This window comes from Urocitellus parryii, chromosome 15, assembly GCF_045843805.1.
Source record: "Urocitellus parryii isolate mUroPar1 chromosome 15, mUroPar1.hap1, whole genome shotgun sequence".
Taxonomy (NCBI): Eukaryota; Metazoa; Chordata; class Mammalia; order Rodentia; family Sciuridae; genus Urocitellus; species Urocitellus parryii.
In genome coordinates, this window is record NC_135545.1 from 57198337 (window position 1) to 57220322 (window position 21986).

General features: G+C 60.1%; 1 protein-coding gene across 2 annotated transcripts; it reads right to left on the reverse strand.

Moving 5' to 3' along the window:
- Nucleotides 1-2032: 2032 nt before the first annotated feature.
- On the reverse strand, nt 2033-20975 carry Ca5a (carbonic anhydrase 5A). Of its 2 annotated transcripts, none has more exons than XM_026401885.2 (7): nt 20687-20975; nt 15074-15253; nt 9039-9157; nt 7210-7305; nt 7036-7098; nt 3237-3392; nt 2033-2286 (listed from the first exon to the last, which is right to left on the reverse strand). In XM_026401885.2, exons 1-7 carry the CDS (start codon nt 20841-20843, stop codon nt 2149-2151), a joined length of 909 nt encoding a protein of 302 aa, XP_026257670.1. In that variant the 5' UTR covers nt 20844-20975; the 3' UTR covers nt 2033-2148. The 2 variants fall into 2 exon arrangements, with proteins under 2 accessions (XP_026257670.1, XP_026257669.1); XM_026401884.2 differs by having other exon boundaries at nt 15074-15280.
- Nucleotides 20976-21986: the final 1011 nt, after the last annotated feature.

Here is a 21986-nt window from a genome sequence, read left to right on the forward strand (position 1 = left end):
TCACTAGCGGTCACAGGAGGCCCTCCAGGTCCCGTCCCAGGGCTGGTGTCCTGTCTGCAGGGGCCGAGCAACTGCAGGGCTGGGGCCTCCCGAAGGCACCCACACCCTGACGTCACTCAGTGGAAGACTTTGGGGCTTCTGACCTCCAGAACCCTAGGAGCCGACCTGGGTCCACGAGAGGCCACGGAGCCACGAACTCACATTCACACGGACGGCAGCCCTGTCGCCAGAGGCTCAGCAATGGCTGCACTTTCCCAAATGACAAGAAATACTTGGGGGTCCAAAGTACATGGAAGAATATCTCCACCTGTCCCAGAGACAGGATCCAGTGTCAGAACCAGCTCCAGGCCACCCAGGTGTCACCCAGCCCCTGGGAAACCAGGAGAGCTCTGTGGCCTCCTTGATGGACATTCCAGGGGCGGCCATTGCCGGGCGCGCGCGCTGGTCTCTGCAGGAAGAGATATGCTCCGGGAAGCTGCTTGCTGCTTTCTGCGGGGGCCAGGCTGCCGGTCACGGCCACCACAGGAAGGCCCAGCCTCTGCCAAAGGAAGCTGCAGGTGCAGCGCCAACTTTGATCCCTGAGGCTGTTTGAGGAGCTCAGTGAGGGTTTATCCTGTGTCCCCAGAGCCACAGGGGTCATCACGAGGCTGGACAGACAGCAGCATCTACTTGTTTTTCTGTGCCGTTTCCCGTGGTTTATCTGACAGTGAGCTGATGTTCAGAGAGGCCCATTAGGTTGTTTGCAGAACCCCGTCTCCCCTGAAGGAAGAATTTTAATGCTATAAAATAGAAATATTATATCGGTGGGGATTTTATCTACGCACATGATCAGGAAAAACACAAAAACAAATAATTCCTGCTGTGAGGCAAAAGGGCAGCCGTGGGCTCACAATTTGCCCAGGTGGAGCAGCGGGGCAGTCTGGATCCAGGGCTTCAGCTGTGGCCGGCCGGCTTCCTGGTGGGCCAGTCCCCTGAGTGGAAGGAGCTGCCAGGAGCTCTGAGGCTGGCCCATCATTCACTGACAGATGTTCACCGAGCACCCCTCCCGGCCCGTGCTAGGCTCTATCCTACATGGCTCAATTGTCCTTGCCCCAAGGCGCTTAAGTTCAGAAGCGCAGAAGCAGACAGTACAGAGCACACCTGGCTGCAGATCTTGGGAGACACAGGGTCAGGCCTGGAGCAGGACGTCGGAGGCTGGTGCAGAGGCCAGGGGACTCCAGGTGGAGGCAGGAGGCAGCAGGACCCAGCCCCATGGGGGGCTAGGTAGAGGAAGGTGGGACAGTCATTACAGGAGCCCAAGGCACAGGGTCAGGGCCTGGCCTAGAGACTGCAGGAAGCCAGGGTGGCAGCTGCGGCAGGACGGCACCTGGGGAGCACAGGGGCTTCTGAGGCCCCGACGCAGTGGGCCTCCGCCTTCCCGCAGTGCAGAGGAGCTGAGCCAGGAGCCAGAGTCCAAGGGCAGGCAGGGAGGGGCACCCCAGCCACGATGCACGCGGAGTGGCCCTCCTCCTGCCCCTTCCAGCCCCACACCCCGCCCCAGTGCGGGTCTTGGAGTTGGAGATGTCCACATCCTAATCCTGGAATCTGTGGCTCTGAGACCCTGTGTGCAAAAGGGGGCCCACAGAGGGGATCAATTTGAGGGGCTTGAGACGGGAGGTCATCTGGATGACCTGGTGGACACGTGATCGCAAGGGTCCTTTACCCAGAGAGGCCACAAAGTCCCTCCTTCTGTGTTCCCGTGGCCAAGGACACTGAGACCCCTGGGGACTCGGAACTGGGGAGAAGGGTGTTAGTCCTGGTCTTGTGTGGTGTGGGGACTCTGGGGTGGCCTTGAGAGTGGACAGTGGAGGACACCCCTATGCAGGGGGACGAGTGTAGCTGAGAGAGGCGAGTGGGCAGCCTTGGCCCTGGTGGCTGCTGGCCCCGGGGACCACCTTCTACTTGCCTGCCCTGGGTCCCACGAGACAAGGACACTCAGCATCTGTTCCCTGTGCCCTGAGGCGTCCTTAGTGATTTCTTTCCCTTGCAATTTAGAAGCACGCCATGGGAACCACACTCTTCCTCTTTTAATCCGAGAAGCAGTCATCCGAGTGGGAACCCTTGCAGGGTCCGCGCTGCCTACTCTGTGGACATGACGGCTCCAGGACCTCATCCCCACTTGAGTGGCCTGAAGGACGAGCGGACCCTCCGGCCCATCAGGGGCTGGCGTGGGCGACAGTTGTCCACCATGAACTCCTCCTCCTCCTCGCCAAGCGGGGAGAACAGGAGCTCCCGGAAGGCCGAGACCTGGAAGAGAGCGAAGGAGAGTGCAGGGCGCCGTCCTGCCCGGTCCCTCACACCTTGCACAGGCCCCTCCTATGCCAGATCGGGGATGGCCCTGTGTGGAGGACACTGGACGTGAGGCCAGGCGGCTCCCAAGGCAAGGTCTTAGAGGGCATCACGATTGGCTCCTTGGTCTTTAAGGCCACTTGCTCTGGAGGAAACCATCTACCATCGGCAAACTCAAAAGCCCCGTGGACAGCCACAAGGACAGGAAGTAAGGCCCCCATCCAACAGCCAGCAGCCTCGTGCCAGCACCCGGGCATGAGTCCTCCAGCCCCCACCGAGCCGTCAGGAGGGAGCAGTTCCTGCTCAGGGCGCCATAACCCCACAAGGGACTGCAAGAAAGGACCAGCCAGTTCCTAAGCCCACAGAAACTTTGAGAGAAAATAAATACCCACTATCAGTGATTAAGTTTGGAGCTCTTTGTTACACAGTCATAGGTGACTAGCACACACTGCCACTCCTCCACATCTGTGGGTTCTGCATCCTCGGATTCAACCCATGCAGAAGTTAAAACTACTATTCCCCCCAAAAATTCTGTCTGTACTGAACATGTACAGACATTTCCTCTGTTCCTTATCCCAGAATAAGAAAGCCATTTACAGGACACTTACATCGTGTTAAGTATTAAAAGTAACCGAGGGATGACTTGGGGCATATTGGGGACGTGAGCAGGTCCTGTGCAAACACTGGGCTCAGGGACAGCGAAGATCCAGCTGTCTCCCCCCCCCCCAACCCTAACCCTAACCCTAACCCCAGCAGCTCAGTGTCAGGAGACCTGTGACAGGCGGAGCCCGGCTCCTTCTCCACCAGCCCACACAGCTGGGATTCCTCCCAGTCGGGGCGGGGCAGGGACATCAGTGGTGCCCGAGGGCGAGCTCCAGGGTGAGGAGACCTCCACACAGGCCACTCACCTGGCTGGCAGCCACCTCGATGGGCTGCTTCTGGATGATCCAGGTGACGGATTCTGCCAGGGGCGGGGTGGTGAGGGAGCCTGAGTAGGTCCAGTAATCCTGGCAGGCAGGCAGCAGACAGGAGGGGTTGAAGGGGCCCATGGCCGCCCGCCTGTCCTGGGAGCAAGAACCAGGGGCCCTGGTGTCAGTGCTGGAGCGGGAGGGAGTGGGGCGGCCGCTCTCCGTCAGGGAGGTGCTTCCCGAACAGGCCACTCTATGCCACTCTAGGCAGCTGCCACTGCCTGGTTCTGAAGCAGGGACAGAGGTTTCCACCCAGGACTCACGACTTCCCTGGAGAGCGCTCCGTCCCGAGCCTCTGGCCGTGGAAAGCTCACACTGCTCTACTGTGATGAAACACGGGGACACGCTGGTCCCCAGCCGCTTTTACCCATGCAGCAGGGCACCCGCATGTTCCCGCTGTGCAGCCATCTTGGGCTCTGGGACTGTGCCACCCTCCACACCCAACGCCATCCCACCCACCAGCTCCCCACGGGAGCCCTGGCGTCTACCGTGCCCCGTGCTGGCTGGTGATGTCCACTCCGTGTACCTCACTGAGTGGAGGCTGCACTCGGGGGGTTGTGCCGGTGATTCCCCTGAGCTAACGTCCTCTGTGTCATCCACGCTGAAGTAGGGGCCCGCTTTCCTGCTCGTGCCTGAACACTGCGGTGTGGGACCCCACATCTTGGTCTTCTCACCGCAGAGGACCCCTCACCGGGGTGCCGGTCTGCTTTCCAGCTCCGGGGTTGCTGGTGCTGGGGGTCTTGGATGTGTGGGGTCTCAGGCGTGTGGCCTTCTGCCCCTGCACGTGTCCTCGGGGCTGGTCACGCTGTGTGTGCAGGTGTGAATGCTCTGGTCATGTTCCATTGCAGATGGCCCCCCCACGTCAAGGCCCTGCCTCAAGGACCTCAAGGCGCCCTGTGTGTGCGGTGGCCGTGGGTGAAGGCGTCTACTCCAGGGTCCCACTGAAGCCAGATTTAAAGTTAGGTAGTCAGTGTAGTTAGGTAAATCGGGCCTAATATCGAGTAAGATCCAAAATGGAGGCCACGTTGAGAATGAATTCCCGAGAAAGCAGAACGACTCTTGGAATGTTAATGAAGTCCGGGAATTGCAGGACAACTCATGGAATGTTAATGTCCCCAAGGCCCAGAGCCCATCCCAAAGAAGTGTTAATGAAACGGCTCGGCTCCCAGCAGACTTGAAGATGCTGACTCGGAAGTCCTTCCTGCCCAGATGACTTCTTTGGCCCCCCTGTGCCCCACCCCTCGGGCCTGCCCACCTACACCCCATCACTGAAGGAACTATAAAATGGGGAGACAGCCGCACTTCCACGGATTCCCTCTCTTGGAACCCCTTCTTCCTCCGGAAAGTCTTCTGCTGTCCTTTAATAAACCTCTACTTTCCACTCTGACCTGGCCTGGTCACTGGTCAGCAGCGGTAACACCACTGTCCTGGTCCACAAGCTGCTGTCCTGCTTTCCTAGGATGGGCGTCCCACGCGGAATCCACAGGACTCAGCCAGAGGGCATGAAATGGGGGACAAGAGGCAAAACTCCGGGGCAGGAGCAAAGGGCGGTGGTGGAGGGCGCTGGAGCTGTGTGGGGGCCCGGACGGCGCGGTGATGCAGGTGGCACTGCCCTCAATGAACTGTCCCCACCTACTGGCTGTGTGCCCCAGGGCAGGTTCCTTGCCTCACTGAGCTCTGGTTCCCCAAGAGGTGACAGTCCTACCCCAGAGGAAGGACCCACGGGCCACTGGAGAGATTGAAGATGAGACCTATGTAGAGTGCTGTCATTTCCCTCCAGCAAAACTTGGAGGTGCTGTCTCCCCCTTGAGCCCAGGCAGGTTCCTGTGGCTGGGTGGTGGGCAGGACGTCACAGAAGGGACGCGGGGCGGCTGTGGAGGCCGAGGCGCGGAAGAGACCGTGAGTCCACCTGGCTCCTTCTTGAAGCTGTGCCCTTGAGCCCGGAGCACCCTGCACAAGTGGGTGCCCTGGGCGGCAGTGCTTAGGAGGCCCCGGGGGAGGGGTCCCTGCCGCTGGTCTCCCAGCTCCGGTGCTGGGCTCAGGGCAGCCTGGCCTGGAGGAGTGGTGGTGCCAAGGGACTGGTCTCCTGAGCTTGGAACCCCAGGGGAGGAGCGGGCTGCTTCACCGAGTACCCAGGGGTGAGTGGCACAGCAAGCCACCTGGCCCAGAGCCACTCCTACTACCGCCCAACCTCAGGGAGTCAGAGTTGCCCTCCAGTGTCTCGTCTCCAGGCTGTGGTCTCGGAGTTTCCAGGACTCTCCCACGGCACAACGCTGGGGTAGCTAAGGGAGAGCACTGTCGTGACAAAGGCCGCTGCAGCCAGGGGACTCGCACTCCAGGCATGACGCAGCAGGTGTGCAGGTGGGGTCTGCCCTCCCCTCCCCCGTGTGCCCCCTGCTGGGTCTCCACAGAGTGGGCCTCCAGGCTCTGAGAGGCTGGGTACTGCCCTGAGCCCCGCGGCTCACACGGTTCTGCTGTGGGAGCCCCGGAAGTCGAGGCTGGCAGACGGGAAAGCTGGGCCAGGTGACCTTCAGGTGCCCCCCATCCCCTGACCTTGAGGCCCTCCAAGGCTGGTCCCCTCATCTCTGTAGTCTCGGCCTTATTTTTCACGGGGAGACTGTGGCCCCTGATCAGCGTGGGAACCAGAACTAAGCCCTGGCAGCACCTCCTCGATCGTCCCCAGCCCAGGTCTCCCTGGGGTCTGCCCAGAACATTCTGTGCGATCCTGGGGAAGAGCCCCGCAGACCCAGGGGAGGGTCTGCTGCCAGCTTTCTTCTTCCCACCAAGAGGAGGAGCCCACCCTGCCGGGCCGGGGCTGGCTGGGAAACATCCGCCCCCCAGGTTTACTCTGGCAGGGGCCTGGCACCTTGGCCTTGAGGCCCTCTGGGGGGAAGCGCAGTGGGGGTGACCCTTGGAGGTGGGCACCAAGGGGAGGAGTGGGAGATCAAAGCCTCCTGGGCTGGCCAGGAAGGGCTGCCTGGCTTTCAAGTGCAGCCACTCGGCCCTGGGCCCTGCAGCGCTGGGGGAAGAGCTCCGCCCCGCCTGCGGCCACCTTGGCTCCTTCCTCCTGGGGACTCTTTTGTTCCTTACTGAATAAATAAACCCTTTTCTTTGGAATTTCCACCTCTCCATCAAAGTCCCCTCTGGGCTGACCTTGGACATTGTTCTCCTTGTCACCTTTCTGAGCCACGCCAGGGACTAAGGTGTGCAAAGGTCGCCTGTAGGGACCGGCAGGACCAGCCACGGCTGGCCACTCGACAGCTTCCCTTCCCTTTCTGGGCTCCCTGTTCTCCAGGACAGGGGTGATCTGAATCAAGACCTTCCCAGAGCCCGCCCCGTGGCACACGGGTCAAGACTGAGGTTCTGATTTGCTTTAGAAGGAACTTTATGACCAGTGGTTGTCATCGCCTCGGACCAAGCTAAAGATTTTTAAAAGCAAATCAGTGATGATAGTCCCACGGGCAGGCAGGAGTGTCCGACCCTCCGAAAGCTGCCTGATCCCGGGACACCCCAGTCGACCCCAGCAGACGAGCTGAGGAAGAACGGGGTCTGGAGTCCCTGAGGGGAGAGGTGGCCTCCCGGAGCCAGGCAGGACCTATGGGGAACCCCACCCCAGTCCCAGCACAGCGCTGGTGCCCCATGCCCTCCTCGACGCCCCTGCCACGGCCCTCTCCCCGCCCAGGGGGCTCCTCTGAACAGTCTGCCCGTCCACTAGCTGCTCCCCAGACACGGAGCTCACCTTGTGCTTTATTTTTGGCAGGACGTCCACCAGCCTCTGCAGGGCCTCGTGGCGGGCCCCCACCTGCACGGCACAGGCACAGACGTGAGCGGAGAGGGGGCTGAGAACACGCCTCTGTGCGGGGCTGTGAGAGGGGCCGCCCGGGGGGTGCTGCAGCCCTGCGGGCGCCCTTACCTGCAGGAACACGGCCAGCACGGCCAGGCCCTTCTCCCCCAGGACAGCTTCCTCGTAAGCTGGGAACTTCTCAGCGTTCCAGTGAACCAGGTGCAGCTGAAACACAGCGGCCGGGTGTGAGCGTCGGGTGCGGCTGGAAACACCAGGCGCTCGGCCTCCGTGGGTCCGACACAGGGGCCACTCCATCCCGTGAGTGAATCGTGTTATGGCCGCCCGGCGCGCAGGAGGCCAGCACCCTGGGGCTCCCAGGCACTTGGCAAGGCCACAGGCCTGGGGCAAGGGGGAGGCCACTGTGACTACCAGGAAGAAGAAGGCACAGGATTAGGCCAGACACAGCCCAGGACTGCAATGGGGCAAGTGGGTCCCAGATGCTGCCCCCTCCTGACCCTGGAGCCCAGCCCTGAAGTTTGCCCGTGGCTCTAACTCTCCTTCAGTTTCTGATGTAGGAAAATGGATCTGGGGTGGCGGATGTCTGCTGGACTCCATGCCAGAGTTGGCCGATGAGACGGGTTTGCCTGGAGGCCGGGGGTGAGCTGGGGAGGGGTCCCTCACGGGAGTGGGAGTGAAAGGTTGGCCAGTGTCCAGGGGATGGTGTGGCTCCCCCAGGAGGGGCCTGGGCCTCTGTGCAGCTGGCCCTCTGCCTTGGGTGCTACTCTGGAGGATTCAGACCACCGCAGATTAAAGACATTGGGTCAAGACGCTGTGTCTGGGCTGAAGGAGCAGAACTCTGCTGCTGGGTAGCAGGTGGCCTGCAGATGGCCTAGAGCCTACAGGACGGGACGAGTCCTGCGCACACCCACCACCAGGCACATGATGGGCTCGAGCACCGGCGGGTTGGTACCCCAGGGTGCTGGGGCCAGTGCCCTGCAGGACTCAGGGACGAATGTTCGTGTTTCTGCTAAGTGCCTGGCTTAGAGGTGGCCCAGGCCACGAGTCCCCAGGCTCCTGGACGCTGAGGAGCCCTCTCTGGCCAGCACTGTACTCTGCCGAGGCACTGGGCCCAGGTGCTCTTCGCAGACCTCACTCCCAGCAGGAGCCAGTTGCCTGGCCACGTGTCCCTGGGGTCCAGGGTATGTCTAACGCTGCCCACCTGGAGCTCCCTGGGCTAGGGCTCAAGGCCCTAGAAATGGGGGCTGCCAGGCCCACGGGCCCCCCTGAGTCATCTCCCTTCATAGACCCCCTCTTTGCAGCCAGGTTTGCCTTCCCACCTGACCTCCACACCCCAGAGACGGCCAGCAGGGACCAGGCCCAGCCTGACTCGGAGACAGCCCCGGTGGGTCCCCTGCTCTCATTTGTTACCCTGGCAGTCGATGGCAATGACCTCCCTGGGAACAAGTGGCAGACACACAGCCACTACCTGAAAGGAACACTCAGGGGAGGAGGAGCCACAGCCCACCCTGCAGGTGCCTCTGTGTGCAGGAGCAGAGGTGACAGCAGGCAGAGCTCATGCACACATCCCCCGTGGGCACCGTGTGGTACAAGGCAGTGTGGTACTCACAGGTGGAGATGGCAGCCTCATGGATGCTGGTCCAGTTCTTTCTGTGTCTGAAAGTCACCACTGACCACTCCACTGCGATGCATGATCATCACCATTCAGACCCCCTGTCTCTTCTTCTGCTAACTGAGCATGCCTGCATCACCCTCCTCTTTGGACAATGGTGTGATAAAGTGGGTGGGGGGGGGCTAACTGCTCTGCCCGGGGCACTGAAAGTCCTGGGTCCCAGGAAGTGCCTCACATCTGGGCATCTGGGATGGCTGGCGTCTGCAGGAGAGCCTGGCACATGGAAAACACCGGGACTCGCGCTGCCTGGCCCACGTCACCTACGAACCTCTGCCGGGTAGGTGTGGCCGTCCACCGTGTGCTCCGAGCCCCGCTCGTCCACTGCTCCCCAGTGGAAGTGGAACTGCCTCAGCCGGTAGTGGTTTTCCAAAGGCCCCCCGCTGATCCCTGCGAAGGAAAGCGCACTCTGTGACTCTGAGTTCCCCTCAGGCTACGGCGGTGCTTGCAGCACCATCTGCATCTGGTACAAGTTCGCTCTGGAGCTTGGTGCCTTGTTGAAGGGACAAGCTGAAGGGCAGGGTTTCCTCTTTCTGGTCCCCTCTGCCCACCACCTCACCCGCGCAGGCTGACCCTGTTTACAGAAAACGCTTGAATGCATGCAGGCGCCGCACGCGGCCTGCAGGGGGCAGTGAGGGCCTCAGCTCCTGCCCAGGGCAGAGGCACCCGAGATGCACACCTGTCCCATGAGTTTCTGGGATTTTCTTGAATTAAAAAGGAGGTTTGAGTCCTATCACCAAGTAACTCAATAACACAACACACAGGGAGCAAGGCCTTTCCTTTCCTGGAACACATTCTGGGGAGCAACGTGCCACCTGCTCACCAATCCCGATCCCACACAGCTCTGTTTAGTCCAGGCCCACCGCTGAACCAGGCTACACGAGCACTCCTTTCTAAGTCACCTGAGACACTCGCTGTGGAGGCCATGGCTCTTACCAGCAGGTTCTCCACCGGCACAGTGCCAAGGGTGGCCTCCTCAAGAGCTTGGCTAGCTTGACGCTCAGGCTCAGAACACAGCCTGCATCCCTGGGGGAGCTGGCTCCACAGTCCAGGGCAGGGCTGGGGTCTGCACTTCAGCAGACTCCGGATGACGTGATGCCTGTGGTTCAACCCTCAGTTGCTGCTCATGCGGAGACAGTTGGGGCTTCTCTTTTTCGGCCGGAAGGAGTGCCGGGTGCCCGGGGCCGGCCACTGCGTGGTACTGGCTGCAGAGCTGGGGAGTGGCTCAGGCAGCTCGCGGGGCCCGGCTTCACCCGCTGCACAGTGTGCTCTGCATGGCCCTCCCGGGCCCGGCTGCCGTCAGGTCCCCGAGTGGCCAGCACAGGGGAATGTCCCTGGGTGAAGGATGCCACGGAGCACCCAGTGCATCTGTCCTCACAGAAGTACTCGCAGCAGAAGGCATGGGGTGTGAGCGCAGCGGCTTGCCAATTCTGCCAGGCCAGGAGAGCCCCCTGGAAGGGGGGACAGCAGTCCTGGCCACCCCAGGATCCTCACGCCCTGGACAGCTGGACGGGATGCAATCTGGTGGATGCAGTTGAGCAGGCCCAGCCAAGGGTCACCCTGTCAGATCTCAGGGCAAGGCCCATTTCTCTTTCCACCAGGTTCAGCACTTAGTTCAAGGAAGGGTCCTTGAAGGTGCCCGGGGACCCCTGCAGGTGAAGGAATGGGAATGGTCACTTCATTGACTTGTCTGTCCAGTCACTCAGCCACTGGATAAGCAGGTCTGTGTGTCACAGTGGGATTTTGTCTTTCTTCTGGCAGCTTGGGAACTGTCTAGGATTTCTAGAAAAATCCACCGGACACTACAAGTACTCAAAGACTGGATTGGCAAGTTGGCTTTGCCTCCAACTTGCTGTGTAATCTTGGGCAGGTGGCTTAACTTCTCTGAGCCAGAGCATCTCTACCTCTAAAAGGAGGCCTGCTGGCAGGAAAACGGAGATACTGTCACTTTGTGAGATGCTGTCAGGTGATGGTGACGATGCTGATGGTGATCACACATCACAGAGACTTTCAGGACTTCAACACCTTCACTATTTTTAAAAAAGAGCTGCCAGCTGTTGCTCGTTGTCCCCTCCAGCTCACACATCCTAGGACCCTGGGTAGGCACAGGAGCAGATCTCCCTAAGGGATGATGTCCCCAGAAAAGCATGGGTCCTGCACCAGCTGGACGCGGCTGGACTTCCACCAGCAGGGCTTACCCACAAAGTCGCCAGGCCCTCCTTCCTGGTGGGGACCACTGGGCGCTTTGGCTCTGCCGTGTACGGAGGCAGAGGAAGGGCTTGGCTCTGCGGCCGGCTCTATCCTCCAGGGCCTGCAGCTGGGGTACGAGAAACAGGAGTCACCTAGACCTGCCGAGCAGCGGAGAGCAGGAGCAGGGCCCAGAGACAGGGAGGTGCAGGCGACTGCCGAGCCCTGCTCTCCTCAGGGACGTGAAGCCCTGCAGGTCGGGCTGGACCCCAGAAGGCTGGCTCTGGCCCCTGCAGCAGGACGCCGCGGGGCCTGGATTGGTGAGCACTCTTCCCCGAGGCCCCGCTGCCCAGAACGCTTCACAGAAACGCCTCACCAGCAGCAAAACACAACACCCACTTAAGTAAGAAACTTTCAGTTAGAGTCTGTCCTTTGGGATCCTGGGCACCTTCCCATGGCAAGCCAGAATGTTCCTCCTTAACGGGCCTGTTCTGCTCACTTGCATGTAAACAAAGGTCTTGATGGAAACCATGGTTACCCTGGGCTGGAGAGCCAGCCAGCTCACACACACACCAAAAAACAAAACAGAACAACAGCAAAAACTGCTGCGTAATGAAATAAAAACAGGGGAGACACCTGCGCCAGCCCTGCCAGGAGGGAGTGTGAAAGGCTGGCCTGGGCTCTCTGAGGGTTCCCGGGTCTTGGGCTGGGCTGGAGCGCCCCCTGGTGGCACACAGGTGGAGACGGACCAGGAATGGGGGGCCTTCCAGGAGAAAGGGCGGGAGCAGAAGCACAGCCCTTGCTGGAGAAGGCCAGAAGGAGCCTCTGCAGCTAAAGGAGGGGAGGGGCGGCCGGGGAGGGGCCAACAGCTAGGGCATGTTCAAGTTGGAACAGAAGATTCTCACTGTGACAATGTTTCCAAAATTAGAACTCACTGGCAAAAGAGCGCCAGCCAATGGCAAGGGTGTTTGTTTAAAGACTGGAAATCCCTGTTCTGTGGCTTTCTGTAGTAAGCACACTGTGTCAGCACTGGGTCTGGAGGCTCACCTGGCTCCTCCACTGTGAGCCTGGTCCAGGAATTCACCCCTCCCGCCCTTGGCTCCCCTCTGTGACGTGGCTCTCACTGGCCAGGGTCTCCGTGTGCTGGGTTCTCCGCGTGCCCTCTCCTGCTCATGCAGCCGCGGTGCAGGACTCTCAGTGCCTGCTGTGAGCACGGCTAACGGGCAGGTCTGGAGGGCCTCGACCCGGGCACTGGGCAGGGACCAGCAGATGGACCCGCCCTCTGACCCGCAGAGCAGCCTAACTGCAATGAGGAAACTGAGGCTCAGGGGAGTTGTCACCTGCCCAGGACCCAGTGACCCGAGCCAGGTCTGCTGATCCTCCAGCTTGCACAGCAGGGTTCAAGCCAAGTGCCGCTGGCCAGTAAGTGGAGCCCAGATGAAACGATCTCCGACTGACCCTTCAGTGCTGCTGGGTGGCAGGGCAGTCCTTTAGTTCAAAAAGAGGTCCCCAGGGGAAGGGCCCTAGTGCGCCAGCCCTGACACCCTCCTCAGCAGGCTTTGGCCCTGGTGGCCTCTGCTGCCACGGGGACTCCGCCGACAGTACCCGCAGCTCAGGGCTTCTACCAGAGTAAGCAGGCTTTGGTCAGACCCTGCCGTTCTAAGGCTAAACACCGGAATAAAAGAAGCTGGGCGTGTGGGGCACGTCTGTGATCCCAGCTCCTGGAGAGACTGAGGCAGGAGGGTCCCCGTTCAAGGCCAGCCTTAGCCAGACCTTGTCTCAAAATACAGAGGGCTGCGATGTGGCTGCGTGAAGTGCCTAGGCTTCAGTCCGGGTCTTGCTAAAGACAAAACAAGATGGAAGACGGTGAAAACTCCACATCACGCCGGGCCACAGGGGGCCACCAGGGGGCCAAGTGGCCATCACAGGGCAAAGGACGTCTGTGCCAGGAAGGTCTTCACAACTCTCCCAGGCCCGTGAGGGCCACCGCTGGGGGCCAGTGCTTCACCTGTGCTGGCCTGGCAGAGAGGCCCTCCCAGAGCTCAGGAACAGGAGCTCACCTGCCCCGGGGAGTCAGCTCCGAGGCCGTCAGTGTCACCTCTGGTCTGAAAGCCAGGTGGACTGGAGCCCAGCCTCTGGGGCCATGTGGTGAGGTCTGCTCTGGCTACATCTTCATGGAACATGAAGGCAGAGGCCAAGCGGCAGTCACGAGTGGGATCCCAGGGAACAGCCACACTGCTGTCAGAGCCGCAGGGTTGCCACCACCGAGGCCACTGCACTGTCACCCAAGCAGAGACTTGCCAATGCCACAGCCACTGCCCCCCAAACAGGAAGGAAGCAGAGACGTGGCTGGAGAAGCACACCTTAGGAAAGCGTCCATCAGAAGGCACCTGGCCAGCTGCGGACGTGTCACTCAGCACCGAGCTGTGCATGTGCTCAGTACTGAGGGACGAGTTCCAGCAGCCTGAGCTCTGCGGGGACAGAGAAGGAGAGAGTGACGGGAGGGCAAGGAGGCTGCTGCGGGGGACCTACACTACACTGGCCAGGACACCAGGACAGCCTGCTGTGGGGGTGACGTCCCAGCTGAGCCCCAAGGAAGGAGTCTGTGTTCATTAGGTGAAGATGGAGACGGTGCTCGGGAGAGAGGACAACAGGTGGAAGGAGAGCAGGTCGCATAGACAGATGGACGTTCCGTGGGGCTGGACGTGGGGTCTGTGCAGAGGACACTCGGGAGGTGGGGCTGGGGGGCAAGAAGGAGCCTGCGGTGGCCAAGCAACGGGAGCCTCAGGCGCTGCATGTTGACTCTGCACAAAGTGGACAGGTCACGCGAAAGGACCACCCATGTCTGCCCTGGGCTGTGGAGCCAGTCTCCGGGGACAGCAGCAACAGCCCCCACTTTGGAGCCAGGTCCCCCAGTGACGCATGCTCTGTTCCAAGCCTGAGTGTCGAGTAGCTGAGCTCCTGAGTAGGCCACCCTTGGCACTGTGCCGGTGGAGAACATTGTCCCCAGGCCTGCTGGTAGAGAGCCGTGGCCTCCACTGTGAGTGCTTTGGGGACTGAGAAAGGAGTGCTCAAGGTCCCTAGTGGCTGGCAGGAGGAAACCACGCAGCGTGGACTTGGTCTCCCATCAGGGGCAGCAGTTGGCCACAGCGGGTCAGCACTTAGCAGGGGTCCTGCACACTTGCTGGGGCCCATTTTACACAGACAGGAGTAGCTACACAGTGGCTGTGGCCTAACAGCAGGGGCGCTCTGGTCACGGGAGGCCGCCATGTCCCAGGGACCTCCTTCCTACTCTGTCCACTCCTGCGGTCCTGAGGGGAGTCACTTGCCTCCGCTTTTGGCCACAGCTTGCTCCAGGGCTGGGTCATCCCCCTGCCAGCCAGGGTCACTGTGATCGGCTCAGCCCAGGCTTGTGGCTGACTTGCTGGGAGGGGTCTTTGCTGCTTTGCTCTGCGGGAGGTTGAACTTTCACCTTTGCCACCCTCAGGAAAGTCATGGCCCAGCCCAAGGCAGCCCGAGTCCACCAGGGAGAGCAGAGCCCAGAGAGGGCGCTGAGATGCAGGCTGCGTGGCTACACACCCTGGACTTGGTCCTGTCCTGGGGACGCAACGAATTTCCCTCTTTGCTTAAGCCAGTTGGAGTCGTGTGTCTGCCACTTGCAATAGGAAAGAGCCGTAATTAATATGGGGAATTCCTCATGCACAGAGCAAAAAGGAGCCCAGAGGCTGCTGGGGTGACAGGGTGCCATCTGGCCTTGGCTGGCAGCTGGGGGTCTCAGCTTCCCAGCTCTGCGCTCAGCGGCTTCACCTGAGAAGTGGCACCCGCAGTGTGCCACCAGGCCGTCTGGCTCTGACCTGTGCCCAGCCTGGAGGGAGCTGCTCCACCTCAGCAAGGCTGTGTCCCCTTAAACCTGCGTTTGGGCAGGTGAAGGGGCCTCCCCTCCTCAAGAGACATCATCTTCCTGTCCCCGGCCCCTTCCCTCAGTCTTCCTGGGCCTCCTGTTCCCTGCCGACACATGTCAGGAAGGTAGGGTACTGCTCTCGTCCCCCCTTCCTAAGCTTGTGACCCCACTCATGGTGCAACAGAAGAGGAGACAGACCCCCAGCCAGACAGACTCACCTGAGTGCTCAGCAGCATCGTCAAATTCGACCTGGAAGAAGTAGCCAGTGTTCCAGATGCAGCGACAGGACGCGGGGTCGTAGGACACTCTGAGCGGCTGCAGATGGGGGTCGTAGACACTGTCCCTCCGCTGGATGTTGATGGGAGATTGCCTGGTGCCCCCTGACTTGGAGACCTGGCCTAGGGACACAGGGAGAGAGACCCTGACTGAGCCACTGGATGGAGATGGCGGACACAGCCTAGGGCCTGCGCAGGGGAAAAGCCGGCCCAGCAGGGAGCCCGGAAGTCCCCAGGCCACCCTGCTGCTAAGCCTATGTGCCTTCCCAGGGCCCTTCACTCAGGCGCTCTGGACCCCGGAGACTTGGAACCTCCTTCCCGCCCAGAGTGGAGACTCTGCCTGCATGTGCTAGGAGGGCCTCCACCTGTGTGCACTGTTCAGAGTGTGGCCACAGGGAGCCCAGCAGGGGCCTGGGGAGGGCAGGCCACACAGTGCATCGGGCCCTGTCCTGTGGGAAGGGTCACAGGAGGTACGCCACCCGCAGGAGTAGCCCCTCACTCCAGGTCCACCTCCAAGTGTCTTGAGCTTGATTTTAAAGGAAGATCCAGGATCAGGAATATTTCAGAGGGGCTGGGGGTGTAGCTCGGTGGCAGAGCGCTTGCCTCGTCCGCGTGAGGCACTCCGTTCCATTCCCAGCACCACATATAAGTAAGCCAATAAAATAAAGGTCCATCAACAACTAAAAAGATAAAAAGAGTATTTCAGAAAACACAGAAAGGTTTGCAGGAGAAAAATAAGCTGCTCAGGGCTGCTCCCCCCGTGGAAGGGCCCAGGCTGCTTTCTGGGAAATGCCCTCAGAGAGAGGTTTTTTTTTAAGTTGTAGCTGTACAGAATGCCTTTATTTATTTATGTATTTTTATGGGGTGCTGAGGATCCAACCCCGTGCCTCACACATGCTGGGAAAGTGCTCACCACTGAGCCACAGCCGCAGCGCACCCCTCGCCCCCCATTTTTTTAATGAACAAAATGAATGAGGATCCTACTCTGCATGTCATCTGGTAAGCACCGAGAGCTCATCTGATGGTGAAAGAACAACCGTGCGATTTGGTTTTTTTTCAGTGCTGGGGATGAACCCAGGGCAAGCGCTAAACACGGAGCCACCCCCAGCCCAGGGATTGCTTTTTAGTGGTGCACTCGCACTACACACTGCTTAGGCCCTTGCTAAGTGGCCGAGGCTGGCCTTGAACTTGGGATCCTCCTGTCTCTGACTTCTGAGCTGCTGGGAGTCCAGGTGTTTGCTGCCATACCTGGCTATGCCATGATTTTTAAACCGGATTCTTTAGTGATGATATTTAGAATTTTCCCAACTTTTCATAAATTTAAACAGCTGTAATGAAGTTTGTCTTAGTTCCCTGTACACTCATCTGGATTATTTTCTTTCCTATAAACTCCTACCCACAGAGTTGAGGGTCAAAGGGCATCTTCAGAAAAATTCTAGAAAACTAAGAATTAAGAATTCAGTCCTACTGGGACCATGTCTCCCACCCCGAGAGTCTAATGGCTAGCGCTGTGTTTTGTTCTTAACATACTGATGAACTGTTTTTAGGAGGTGGTGTTTAACAAGTAAGCATCAGAGGCCAGTAGAACACATCACACTTTTCTAAATTAGACGTAAAGATTGTAGAAACAGAGAGTATCTATTCTGAGATTGTATCTTTTCTACTTTGGTGTTGAAAGTCCCTCTTGGGGGCTGGGGATGTAGCTCCGGTGGTGGAGTGCTTGCTCTGCCTGCACAAGGCCCTGGACTCAGTCCCCAGCACCACAAAAATAAATGAGGAAATAAAACAGAAAAGTCCTTCTCGTGGGAAATGGTGGTGGTGACGGTCGGTGGGTTTTCTGCTTTATGTTCCAGTTTTCCTTCCTGGTTTCCCACCCAGGTGACGTGCATGGCAACCATGGTGTCTCTAGCCAGGGCGTGAGCAGGCCCTCTGCCCCTTCACATGCCCGTGCTTACACGGCCTCTGACACTCCAGTGCTGGTGGAAAGCCCTGACGTCGCTGGCCACTGCCCTTTACAGACCAGGGATCTATCCCCGACTGAGACCCAGCCTTCTGGCGTCCCTGCTGAATGGCTGCCTTGGCTCGCCAGCTCTTGGTGGCTGGCAGTGGAAGCCACCCACCCTGTCCTCCACTCTCCCAAGACCTGAAGTTCCACCATTAGAATCCTGTGCCCGTTTCCCTCCTGAGGGGCCCTATTTCAAGGAAAGTTCTGTAAATGAAGAGGTGATGTGATCAGTGACCCTCACCCTCGCAGGGAGGCAGCTGGGAGAGGTGGGGACGGTGGGACGTGGAGAGTGCACCTAGTGGGCAGTGGCTCTCAGCCTGGGCAGTGAGAGTCCTTCTACAGGCCTTTGGCTCTTCCAAGAGAAGGTAAAAATGCAGAATTCATGCGAAGCCTCCAGTGTCCAAGTGCTGTTTTAAATGCTTCAAACGTGCAAGGCAGAGACACTGGGCCCCGAGCCGGCTCTGCCTGCTCCCCGGTCAGCACTCCCCAGATGCCATGTTCTGGAGTGTGGGGACGAGGATTACAGTGTGTTGGGGCGCACCTCTGCAACAGGCCTCCCGAGGTCAGCTAGGACAGCGTGCACTGGGATGCCCTGCAACAGGTACGGACACACACTTGCCCCTGCTCTTGCCTCATGCCCCGCAGAGACGCTGCAGGCCACAGAAAGCGGCCAAGGCTGCTCTGGGGAGCGGCCAGGCCTGAGGTTGGCAGATACATCCACGGGGGCTCCTGTGGCGGATGATGGGACCCTGTCGGTGGCCTCCCTTCTGGCTTCCACTCTGATACAGAGCAACACCAACATCCTGGTCTTCCATGTCCCCACTCTCCAAAGAGCCTCAGCACAGCCCACGTCCTGACCACCCTACTGGGGGGCGAGACTCAGCGCAGCCCACCCGCCAGCCTCCGCTGCATCCCAGCGACTTTGGCAGGCGACGGGCAGTCACCAGGCCAGGCAGCCCGGTCCAGACCAGCCAAACACGCACAGGAGGCCCTCAGGCGTGGGGATCCCAGAACTCCTGACGGAAGACGGGTGCCGTCTGCATACACAGGCCACCAACAGGAGATGGCTGTGCTGGCCCAGAGCCTGCTGCTCGGGAGAGGCACCCTCCCCGTGCCCGGGAACACCCGACGGGCTTCAAGCACTGACCCAGGCCTGTGTCGCCAGGGCCAGCACTGCAGGCAGGCCAGCCTCAGGGACCGCAGCAGGCCCCAGACAGGAAGGGATGGAATAAACCTCTGTCACCGAACACCCACACAGAGCGCCTCCCACAGGGCGGCACGGCCGGCCGAAGCCAAGGCCCCTGTCCAGGGGCCCGGTGTTTGCTCCTGTTCCCTCAGCACCTCATGTCCAGGTGGACTCCGGTTAGCACGCTTCATTCCCGTCTCCCGGGCCTTCCTGGAAGGAGCACTTGCCCACCCCACTGCCACTGGGCTGGGTCAGTGGGTGACCTGCTGGGACAGAGGAGGTGTTAGCAGGCCTGACCCAGTGTGTGTGCAGGGTGGGACTTGCTGCTGGCCACTGTCCCCGCCTCCAGAAGAAGGGCTCAGGCGGCTGCTGGCCAGGAGCAGGGACCCGTCAGGCACACTGGACACGGAGGGCACCGGGCCAGCCAGCAGACCTGGGAGTCCAGCCCAGAAGGCACAGCCAGGAGCCCAAACAGCTGCTCATACGGTGCCTGGGAGGCCTGTGCGGGGCGGGGCAGGGGCTGAACCCTGCCCTCCCAGGGGCCAGACCTTTGACAGGTCGCGTTGGCCAGTCACACCACGCAGACTCTCCACCGTGGCAGGCTTCAGGCTACAGCACAGCGTCACTGGTCCCAGACAGGAACGGCACATGGCTAAGAGGTGGCCCGGCACACACGCCACACAAGACGACCCTAACGCCATTTCTCTCATTCTGAATTTCCTCTCAAGGCCACGTCGACAGTGGTTTTTAATCACTTTTAGTCACAAACCACACCCACCCCATGAAATGTTCTGCGTGATACCAAAAAATAAAAACTCCGACCTGGAGGACCGTGTTCTTTGGCCGTCCAGCCCTTGGCTGCTCTCCCAGGGCAGAGCCTTGGCTTCACCAGGAGCAGCGTGGGGACACAGCAGAACTGACAGAGTGCCGCTCTCTCCAGCACCAGGGTACAAAGCCGGGCTACAATGGCGGCGACGCCCGACAGCTGCATGCCAGGTAACGCGGCACTAACGCAGGGGCCAGCCTGAGCAGCCCTAGCAGCAGCTGCCCTCCAGCGGGTAGTCGCTCGGCCAAGCACTGCCCCATGCCTTCCCAGGAAGCGCCTCACTTCGTTCTTCCAACAATGTTGTGCGGTGAAAGCTGTTATTAACTACCTTTTACAGGTGACAAACCTCAGGCTCAGAGAGGTTGGGATGCTTGCCCAGGGGCACACAGCTACAAGGTGATAGGGCCAGCATTCTGATCTGGTGTTCTGGTGCTGTTGAGGGGTATGCTGAGAAGGGAGGATAGGTTTGAAGGTGTCTACACTTCAGGCAAGTGTATTTTGAACAGCCTCCAGCACCTGCAATCACACTTCTATGGGCGAGGAGCAGTGTCCCAGGCTGGCCCAAAGCTGTTCGTGGAAGTCACCTCTGGGAATCAGGGTTGAGAGGCCCGGGGAGATCCACATTCTGCATTAGTGTCTTCCCTTCCCTGGTGAGACCTTAGAGGCAGGTCTGGGGCGGGGCCCAGGTGATGCTACTATTCTGGGGACCCCATGTGGAATGTCCCTGTTGCTGAAGGGACAGGGGGGTAATGAGGTTTTTGCTCCAGACCCTTCTGTGTGGGGTGCAGACGCGGCTCTCCTCTCCATGCTGACTCCTGGGAGCCCCTCAGAGCAGCTACTGACCAGAGTCCTCCTGCAGTTGGACCAGGAGTGCCCAGGGATGGCGTCCCCCCTCAGGCCAAGTGCCCCCACCGCAGGCCAAAGCTGCCTCCCAGCGGGGCCAGTGCAGAGCCCAGGGGCCCCGGTGGTTTCCAGACGGGGTTCAACATCAGGTTGGTGTCCCTCCAGGGCAGCTCTGGAGAGGCTGGAGTGTCCACCCGGAGTCTGGTGTGCACCAGGTTTTCACACGCTCGTTGTGTCCCTGTGCCTGGGACACAGCATCGAGGCAGGCCTGTTTTACGGATGCGGACACTGAGGCTCAGGGCTGTGGGTCAGCCCCCCAAAGTGTCACGGGTGCTATCTCCAGTGGGTCTGCCCAGGAGCCCCGCCTTCTCTTGCAGGAGCAAATGAGATGCTGGAGTTAGAACAGAACCTACGGCCGTGGACGCAGGCCCTCGGTGCACAGAGGAAGCATCGAAGACCAGAAAGAGGAAGGGCCCATCCAAGGTCGAGAGCACTGAGGACCCCTTGTTCCCAGCAGCACATCCTCCTGCTGACCCAGGAAATGGAGGGTGAATGACCTACTCAGGGTCATCAAATGCAAAAGAGACAGCAGAAATCTCAATCCAAGCTGGCTTGCTTGGGACGCTCTCATTTTGGAAACTTTCCTGCGACTCTACAGACTTCCAGCAGCACCTGGGCGCCTGCAGAGCTACTCACCTGCCTCATTCTGACTTCTCTGGGTGCAGGAAGGCTGGGAGCACCAGCGTGCTGGCCTTGCTGCATGACCTTGGGAAGCTCCCCACATCTGCTTGACCAAGGAGGCCACAGCTGAGGGCTTGCAGGGGTCCCTCCCCAGCACCGTGACCCTCAACATCTCTGGCTGTCCCCACGGAGGCGACTTGCCCTGTCTGACCACGCTCCGGTCAGGACAGTGAGTGGGGCATACCGCCTCTTTGAGGAGCTCACCCAAACCCCTGAGATGGTTAAATTTCAATCCGTGCCTGTCCCAGATTGTTGTGTGAGATGGTGTATGGTTTGGCTGGGAGTGCTTGCATGGGGACAAGTGGCCTTCGCTGGGGACACACAACTCAGGTCACTGTGCTCTGGTCTGGTAAACAGCTTGGTGAGTGCACCAGGGAGTTAGAAAACGTGATGGGGAGCTGCTGTGAGCACGGGACGGGCAAAGTCCCGGTTCCCTGTGGTATTGACCTTGGTTTGGAGCCACAGGACACTCAGCAGCAGGTACAGGGCTCTGCTGGGTGCGTGAGCTAGGATGGTAGGGGCAGAAGCTCAGGAGTGGGGCCAGCTGCAGGCACAGGGAGACGCAGCAGGTGAGCAGGTGGCCTGTCTGCTCGGGGTTCCTGGGGGAGCTGCGAGGCCCCTTTCCACTAAACAGACACGACTCGATGCCAGTCACCCCCCTGGAGCAAGAGCCCGTGGGTAGCGCCTCTGGTCTCAGCGTAGACACCAACCGTGCTGCTCTCAGGCATGAAAGGGTCTGCATGTGGATGGCAGGTTGTTTGGTCACCCTGGCCACATGGCCTGTGACGTTTGACGATGCCAGGCCACAGGAAGACCGCCTGGCGTGCCAGCGTTTGCTCCCTCGGCAGCTCTGTCCACAGAGCTGCTGTGATTGCTGCTGCTGGTGTCAGCCTGTGGTCTTGGGGAGGGCGGGGATCCCGGAACCCTAGAGCAGTAAACCTCCAGGATGAGCCAGAGGAAGGGCTGTCACTTGGGCCCTGTGCTTCCAACAGCCCTTCCCACAGCGTGAGCTGTCCTCATGGCAGAGCCACCTCTGGGCTACCTCTTCTTCCACAGGGGCCTTTGCAAGGGCTTGACTCATTCACTAACGTCAGCGCCAGTGTCCTGTCTGTGAAGGCCCCTGCACTGCTGCAGGAAGCCCTCTGCAAGCCCTCCTGGGGCTGCAGGCTCAGTGCTGTGTCGAGGCCCAGTTGGCCCAAGCCAGCAGCTGGGCTCTCGCTGTGCTGAGCTGTCAGCTGCCCTCTGCAGCCTGTCC

What these genes read in the sequence shown, in the direction of transcription:
- Ca5a (XM_026401884.2), bottom strand. Translation starts at nt 20,843, where the DNA reads ATGTTGAGGGTCACGGTGCTGGGGAGGGACCCCTGCAAGCCCTCAGCT. An exon ending in GCCACACCTACCCGGCAGAG is followed by an intron (nt 7,306 to 9,038) that starts GTTCGTAGGTGA and finishes GCTGTGTTTCAG; the next exon opens with CTGCACCTGGTTCACTGGAA. An exon ending in TGCTGGCCGTGTTCCTGCAG is followed by an intron (nt 7,099 to 7,209) that starts GTAAGGGCGCCC and finishes TGTGCCGTGCAG; the next exon opens with GTGGGGGCCCGCCACGAGGC.